The sequence below is a fragment of the Ursus maritimus genome, unplaced genomic scaffold (genome assembly GCF_017311325.1).
Source record: "Ursus maritimus isolate PB19 unplaced genomic scaffold, ASM1731132v1 scaffold_19, whole genome shotgun sequence".
NCBI classification, from domain to species: Eukaryota; Metazoa; Chordata; class Mammalia; order Carnivora; family Ursidae; genus Ursus; species Ursus maritimus.
In genome coordinates this window covers 1367962-1376208 of record NW_024424341.1, presented here as the reverse complement: position 1 = coordinate 1376208, position 8247 = coordinate 1367962, and the positions used below count along the sequence as shown (strand labels likewise).

The 8247-nt window shown below is 68.0% G+C and overlaps 1 protein-coding gene across 1 annotated transcript in view; it reads left to right on the top strand.

Annotated features, from left to right (window-relative positions):
* The first annotated feature begins 601 nt into the window (after positions 1 to 601).
* Positions 602 to 8247, top strand: part of ZNF469 (zinc finger protein 469) — a 19136-nt gene continuing 11490 nt past the window's right edge. Inside the window, 3 exon segments of the mRNA XM_040633080.1 lie at positions 602 to 3021; positions 3023 to 3059; positions 3061 to 3196. Coding sequence (XP_040489014.1) covers positions 602 to 3021; positions 3023 to 3059; positions 3061 to 3196 — 2593 coding nt within the window.

Here is an 8247-nt window from a genome sequence, read left to right as displayed (position 1 = left end):
CACGACACCCCTCCTCGGTGGGGCAGCCCCTGGGCGCGTCTCCACATGTGGGCGGGAGCACCAGCGGAGCCTGGCGCTGCCTAGAAATGCTCACGCAGGCCCCACACTCCGGGGGCTGACCAGTGGGTCCCCCGGGGCAGGGCCAGCCGCGCCAGGGACAGCTGCCAGCCTCAGGCCAGACTCCGCCAGCACAGCCTCACCTCCTCAATTCCCATGGCTCCGGGCAGGTGAAGGCGGCCCATCCTCCTCCCTGGGCTTTCCCCTGGTCCCCTCTGGGTTTCTCTCAGCCCATGCAGATGGCCCCTGGGTGCCTGTCATCCCCGCCATGGGGGCCAGGTCTGGGAGCTTGTGTGCCCCACGGGGCCCTTCCACTCGTGGCCCAGTGGGGACCTAGCCGGGCTGCTTCGAGGGTGGCCAGCGGTCTTCTCAGACCCTCTCTGCCCCCAAGGGAAGCCTCCTCTTGCAGGGGCTCCCGTGCAGCCCCCAGAGCCCCCCCTCACCCTGTGCTTTCCTTGCAGGCTCCATTCGGGATCATGAGAACAGGCTTCTCCAGGGGCCCCCTTGGACCACCACGTCCTCCCAGTGTCCAGACGGAGGGGCCATGCCCGGGCAACAGCCCCGCAGAGCACCGCCCCCAGCCATGACCCGAGATCTGCAGCCCTGCCCAGCAGCCAGGGGCACGGGGGGCCCCTCCCAGCCACCCGGCGAGGACGGTGCCCCAGCCAGCAGGACCACCAAGGCCACGGGAAGCAGGGCCCATGCAGCGGAGCTTCCAGAATCCCAGCCGTGGCAGGCAGGGGAGGTGGAGCCCAAGGCCCCACTCCTGAGAACGCAGTCCCTGAGCAGCCTCCTGGGGAAAGGAGGCAGCCCCCGGGCCCCACCAGGGAGGAGCCAAACACAGGCTTTCCCGCAGCAGCCCGGCAGGGCAGACAGCAGCCCCCAGCAGTTCTATAATCTGAACGTCTCTGGCTCGAGGGCCAGACCCACTCTGGACAAGACTCCTGAGGGCCCCCAGGGCGAGGACCCCGGCCCCCCAGAGGCAAAGGCCCCACCTACCCCAGAAGAGCTCAGTTTCCAAAGGTGCTTCCAGGAGACCCCCTCCAGCTTTACCTCCACCAACTATACCTCACCGAATGCCGCCTGCGGGCCCCCGCCCCTGAGGGCACCCCCAGGCAGCAGTGCCAGTCCCTGCAGGCCAGCCTCCTACTCGGAATTCCAGGCCGGAGGGGCTGACGGCTGGCCTCCCACTGTTGAGAACAGCTTCCCAGGTGCTAGATTCGGGGTCCCTGCTGCCAAGCCAGAGCCTTTTCCCGAAGAGGACAGCCCCAGGGTGGTCTCCTTCCAGTACCCCTTCCAGGCACTACACGGGCCCGGCCCAAAACCCTTCCCTGAGGACACCTCCCCGCCCAAGTACGGGGAGAGAGCGCTGGTGTTTGCCTTCCGCCAGCCCAGGGGGCCATGGCCAGAGGAGGCGGTGGGCACAGGCACAGCCTACCCCCTGCCCACCCGGCCGGCTCCCCAACCCCCACCCTGCTACCCTGGCCGGCCCAGCCTTGACCCCCCCAGTGACCTCGGCTGTGCTCCCCCACAACCCGGTGCTGCTCCCCCAGCCCCCAGCCCCTTCTCGGAGAGCACGGCCACCTTTCCGGACAGTTTGCACAAGAGCCTGACCAAAACCCTCCCTGAAAGACCGCCTTCGGCCCACGATGACAGGCTGGGGAGCCCCAGGGGCCCCCCAAACTCTCTGTCACAGAGGCACTTTCCTGGGCAGACCTATGGGAGCCCTGGGGCCAGCGGAGTGGGGACCAGCCCGGGCTCTCTGGACACGGAGCTGGCCACCCCAGGGCCCCTGCCCACCAGACTGCCCCAGCTGTGGGACCCTGCTGCAGCCCCTTATCCCTCACCTCCCCTGGGCCCCCCAGCCACCACCAGGAATGCATTCTTTGAAGGCCAGGCCAGCCTAGGCCAGCACCTTGGCCTCCCCCAGAGTCCCCCGCTGCCCTGGCCCCAGGTGCTCCCAGCCACCGGGCCCAGCCCCCACCGCATGGAGGTGCTGAGCCAGCTGCCTTTCCCCCCGGGGGCCCCTGAGTGGCAGGGGGGCAGCCAGGGAGCCCTGGGTGCTGCTGGCAAGACTCCTGGGCCCGGGGAGAAGCTGGCAGTTCTGAGAAGCAGTCCAGGCCAGCACGGCGGCGGCTCCCCTGGACTATTTGCCTACAACGGACTGAAGGACCCCGGAGCCCAGCCCCTGTTCTTTGGGGTGGCCCAGTCCCAGGTCTCACCCCGGGCGACCCCTGGCCTGCCCCCGCCCAGGGTGGTGGGCGCCTCTCCCTGCGAGTCCCCGCTGCCCTCACCTGCCACCAACACGGCCAGCAGCAGTTCCTGCTCTTCCCTGTCCCCCCTGTCCAGCAGCCCAGCCAACCCCAGCTCGGAGGAGAGCCAGGTTCCCGGCCCACTCGGGCCCCCCGCCTTCTTCCACCCCAACACTCACCCCCCGGAGACGGGCAGCCCCTACCCGTCCCCTGAGCCCCCACACGCTGTCCCCATGCACTACCAGCCAGAGCCCGTCAGAGCCTTCCCTTTCCCTGCAGAGGGGCTGGGGGCTGAGGGCACCTTCAAATGCCTGGACGAGGCTCCCTTCCCAGGCTCAGGCCCCGAGGTGGGCAGCGGTGGGCTGGAGGGCTTCCCCCGGGAGCCGCCCCCCTACCCCGCCCACCACTTCCCCCTGAGCAGCGCCAGCCTGGACCAGCTGGACGTGTTGCTCACCTGCAGGCAGTGTGACCAGAACTACAGCAGCCTGGCCGCCTTCCTGGGACACAGGCAGTTCTGCAGTGGGCTCCTGGCCAGGGCCAAGGAAGGCCACCCGCAGCCCCCGGGGCCCCCCGGCCCCCCCACCACCCCCAAAGCACCAGCCGGCGGGAACCTGAGCCTGCCTGGCCACACCAAGACGGTCCCCTTCCTACTAGGTGGGGACGTCAGGCCTGACGGCAAAGAGGACCCCCTGAGGACCAGCTTCCTGCCGCTAGGCGCGCCCCTTCCCCTCCCCCTTGGCAGACCTGGACCACGGGGTGCGCAGCCAAGCTGGACGGCTTTTTCCATCTTGCGGCTTTAAAACATTTGGGAACTACCCAGTGTTTAACCCGGATCGACAGCAGCTTTATCGATGTCTTTGCTGATGAGGAGCCCTCAGGCCCCCGAGGTCCTGGAGCCGGACAGCCCCCCAAGACCAGGGTGGGGACAATGCCAGAGGGCAAAGCCCAGTCCCCGCTCCCGGGCGAGGCCACCCCCCCGGGGGCCCAGGCCCCCCTCCCTGGGAATGGGGACTCCGAGCTGGCTGCCTGCTCCCTGCGGGTCCCATTCCATACCCTACGGGGGGCCACTATCTGTCCATTGTAACTGACCCAGCTCCCTCGTCCCTGCCCAGGACACAGGGACTGTCTCTGCGTGTCCCCAAGCACGCCCCTGCACACCTGCCTGTCACAGGATCCCTCTCCATCCCGTGCACTTCCTCTGATGCCCTGGCCAAGCAGCCCATGCACGCAGTGTGCCAGAGCCCCCAGCCCCCACGAGCAGCAGGCTGGAGTCTGGAGAAGCTCCAGCGGCAGCAAGGTCCACCCTGCCACTCACCTCGTGGCCACACCAAGCCATGTGTGCCAAGGCTGCTGGCAGAGGGGGACGGGCTGGAGACATTGGCTGGGACGGTCCTTCACGAGGATGGCAGACTCTTCCCAGAGCCAGAGGGGGGCCGTCTGAGCAGAGCCTGCGTGCATGGGCTTCCCCGGTGATGAGTGCCCCGAGGAGAGATGGGCTGCCGGGGCTGGGCTTCTGCTCCCCCTCAGAACTACCACCAGGTATCCGGGTCACCTTTCTCCGAGGTGGCCGCACCCTGGGGGAGCCCGCTAAGCCCGAGTCCCTTCCGGCTTCAGAGCGGTGCCTGAGAGGACACTGAGGCTGAGGGAGGTGGCAGCCTCCCCAGGTGTACCAGACACCCGACCAGCTTACCTTAGGACCACCTGGTGCAGGAGTCACCGCGTGATGAGCCATCCCTATAAGGTCGGGGGTGTGGGAGCTGACTATGCCCAGCTAAAGGAGCACTCTGTGAGCACAGACCCCCAGACCCAGGCAGAGCCGATCGTCAGCTCCCTGCCCCTGGGGCCGGGGCTACCACAGAAGCACTTTGAACTAGTCAGCAAACCACGAGAACACCACACGTTCTTCGAGGGGCCCGTTCTGTCGCCAGGACACAGCCACCAATGTCTTCTGCACCAGCACCAGTGGGGCTCCCACGAGACCCCAGTCCCGGGGCAGGGACCGCGGAGGGCCTCGCCCCATGGCCACAACTGCGCCGGCTTGGGTCGGACACGTCCGGAGAGGCCCCTGCCCTCCCCCAGACCACACCACCGCTCTGCAGACACGAGGGGGCTCTGCAGGGGTCCTGGCCTGAGCACATGTCTGGACCGCGTGCGTGCAGACCAAGCCTAGAGATGGGGTCACGTGGGGGTCCTGGGGACCCAGCGCCCTCCACCAGCAGTGAGGCCCTTGCTCCCACTCCTCACCCATCACCCCAGGAGCTGGCGGTAGCTGTCCCGCTCCTGAGCCAGTGTGAGGACAGGGAAGGAATTGCAGTGCTCAGTGCCCGGCTCAGCAGTGCTCAGAGGGAGCACCGTGCTAACCTTTACTATCACGTACCCGTTCAGGCCAACATCACCTACAAGCCTCTGCCCCAAGGTCCCGGTCCCAAGAGGAAGGGGAGCAGAGGCATTTGGGAACTAGCCAGAGGAGGAGCGAGGCTGCTGCTAGGATGGAGATGGGATGTGGGAGGAGACCCCCAGGGGCGGGTGGTGCCCACCCGGGGAGACCGGGGCGCTTGAGTCTCCCCGTCAGGCACGACACCCTCTCCGGTGGGGCGAGCCCCTGGGCGCGTCTCCACAGCAATGTGAGCGGGAGCACCAGCGGGAGCCTGGCGCTGCCTAGAAAGCCATACGCCAGGCCCCCCACCACTCCGGGGGCTGACCAGTAGATGTCCCCCAGGGCAGGGCCCCAGGCTGGCGCCGGGGAACAGCTGCCAGCCTCCAGGCCAGACTCCGCCAGCACAGCCTCACCTCCTCAATTCCCATGGCTCCGGGCAGGTGAGGCGGCCCATCCTCCTCCCACCTGGGCTTTCCCTGGGTCCCCTCTGGGTTTCTCTCAGCCCATGCAGATGCTGGGTGCCGCCCGCCATGGGGGGCCAGGTCTTCCTGAGAAGCAATATGGGTGCCCCACGGCCCTCATCGGCTGGCCCTGGGGGACCTAGCCGCGAGCTGCTCGAGGTGGCCAGCCCGTTCTTCCAGACCTCTCTCTGCCCCCAAGGGAACCTCCTCTTGCAGGGGCTCCGTGCAAGCCCAGCTCCCCCTCACCCTGTGCTTTCCTTGCAGGCTCCATTCGGGATCATGAGAACAGAGCTTCTCCAGGGGCCCCCTTGGACCACCACGTCCTCCCAGTGTTCGCAGACGAGAGGGGCCATGCCCGGGCAACAGCCCCATGCAGAGCACTCGCCCAGCCATGACCAAGATCTGCAGCCCCTTGCCCAGCAGCCAGGGACACGGGAGGCCCCTCCCAGCCACCAGCGCGGGCAGGTGCCCCAGCCATGCAGGACCACCAAGGCCACAGGGCTTGGGCCCATGCAGCGGAGAACTTCCAGATCCCAGCCGTGGCAGGCAGGGGAGGGTGGAGCCCAAGGCCCCACTCCTGAAGCTGCAGTCCCTGAGAACGCCTCCTGGGGAAAGGAGGGCGGCCCGGAGCCCCCCGGGAGGGCCAACACAAGGCTTCAGCAACCCGAGCAGGGCAGACAACAGTTCTATAATCTGAACGCTCTGGCTCGGGGCCAGACCCACTCTGGACAAGACTCCTCGGGGCCCCCGGGGCGAGGACCCGGCCCCCAGGAGGCAAAGGCCCCACCTACCCCAGAGAGCTCAGTTTCCAAAGGTGCTTCAGGAGACCCCTCCAGCTTTACCTCCACGCTACATACCTCACCGGGCAGCCTCTCGCGAGGCCGCCCTAAGAGGGGCGCACCCCCAGGCAGCAGGCTGCCAGTCCTGCAGGCCGAGCCTCACTACTCGAATTCCAGGCCGGAGGGACTGGCACGGCTGGCCTCCCACTGTTGAGAACAGCTTCCCGGGTGCTAGAATTCGGGGTCCCTGCTGCCAAAGCCAGAGCCTTTTCGAGAGGACAGCCCCCAGGGTGGTCTCGCTTCCAGTACCTTCCAGGCTCACACGGGCCGGAGACGAAAACCCTTCCCCTGAGGACACCTCCGCCCAGGAATGCGGGGAGAGAGCGCTGTTTGCCTTCCGCCAGCCCAGGGGGCCATGGCCAGAGGCGGTGGGCAAGGCACAGCCTACCCCCTGCCCGGCCGGTGCTCCCCAGCTTCCCCACCTGCTACCTGGCCGGCCCAGCCTTGTACCCCCAGTGACACATCGGCTGTGCTCCCCACACAACCCGGTGCTGCTCCCAGCCCCAGCCCCTTCTCCGGAGAGCTGTCCGACGGCCACCTTTCCGGACAGGTTTGACAGAGCCTACAAAACCCTCCCTGAAAGACCGCCTTCGCCACGATGACAGGCTGGGGAGCCCCAGGGAGCCCCCAAACTCTCTGTCAGAGAGCACTTTCCTGAGCAGACCTGCATGGGGAGCCCTGGGGCCAGCGAGTGGGGACCAGCCGGGCTCTGGACGCGGAGCTGCACCCCAGGGCCCCTGCCCACCAGACTGCAGACTGGGACCCTGCCGCAGCCCCCTTATCCCTCACCTCCCTGGGCCCCCGCCACCACCAGGTAGCATTCTTTGAAGGGCCAGGCCAGCCGGCCACACCTGGCCTCCCCCAAGTCCCCCCACGCTGCCCTGGCCCCGGTGCTCCCCAGCCACCGGGCCCAGCCCCAGCATGGAGGTGCTGAGCCAGCTGCCTTTCCCCCGAGGTGCCTGAGTGGCAGGGGGCAGCCGGAGAGGCCCGGGTGCTGCTGGCAAGGCTCCTGGGCCCGGGGAGAAGACTGGCAGTTCTGAGAACGGAGTCCCGAAGGCCAGCACGGCGCGGCTCCTGACGCTGGCATGCACGCTACGGACTCGAAGGACCCCGGAGCCAGACCCCTGTTCTTTGGGGTGGCCCAGTCCCAGGTCTACCCGGGCGACCCCTGGCCTGCCCGCCCGGGTGGTGAGGCGGACCTCCCTGCGTGAGTCCCCTTGCCCTCACCTGCCTGACCAACGACGCCAGCAGCAGTTCCTGCTCTTCCCTGTCCCCCTGTCCAGCAAGCCCAGCCAACCCCAGCTGGGAGAGAGCAGGTTCCCGCCACTCGGGCCCCCGCACTTCCACCCCCAACACTCACCCCGGAGGACGGGCAGCCTACCGTCGGGCTACCAGCGCTGTCCCCATGCACTACCAGCCAGAGCCCGTCAGGACCTACCACCTTTCCCTGCAGGAGGGCGGGGCTGAGGGCACCTCAAATGCCTGGACCGAGGGCTCCCTTCCAGGCTCAGGCCCCGGTGGGCAGCGGTGGGCTGGAGGGCTTCCCCGGCGCCTACCGCCCACCGCTTCCTGAGCTAGCGCCAGCCTGGACCAGCTGGACGTGTTGCTCACCTGCAGGCAGTGTGACCAGAACTACAGCAGCCTGGCCGCCTTCCTGGGGACACAGGCAGTTCTGCAGTGGGCTCCTGGCCAGGGCCGGAAGGCCACCCGCGCCCCGGGGGGCCCCCGACCCCACACCACCCCAAAGCACCAGCGGCCGGGAACCTGAGCCTGCCTGAGCCACACCAAGACCGGTCCCCTTCCTACTGGTGGGGACGTCGAGGCCTGACGCATAAGAGACAGGCCCCCTGAGGACCAGCTTCCTGCCGCGACACGGCGCGCCGCCTCCCCCTCCCCGCGGCAGACCTGGACCCGGAGGTTGGCAGCGCAAGCTGGACAGCGCTTTTCACGGATTGCGCTCTAACGAACATTTGGGGTAACACCCAGTAGCTAACCGAGATAGCAGCAGCTTTATCGTGGTCTTTGCTGATGAGGACCCTCCAGGCCCCCGAGGTCTGGAGCGGACAGCCCCCAAGACCAGGGTGGGGACAATGCCGGGGAGGAAGCCCAGTCAGCTGCGGGCGAGGCCACCCCGGGTGGCCCACCCCTCCCTGGGAGATGGGGACTGCCCGGCCGCAGACCCGACCCAAAACCAGCTCCTGGGCCCAGTGCCCTGGGAGAGGCAGATGGGGCTGGCCTGTGTCAGTCCAGCAGAGGAGAGG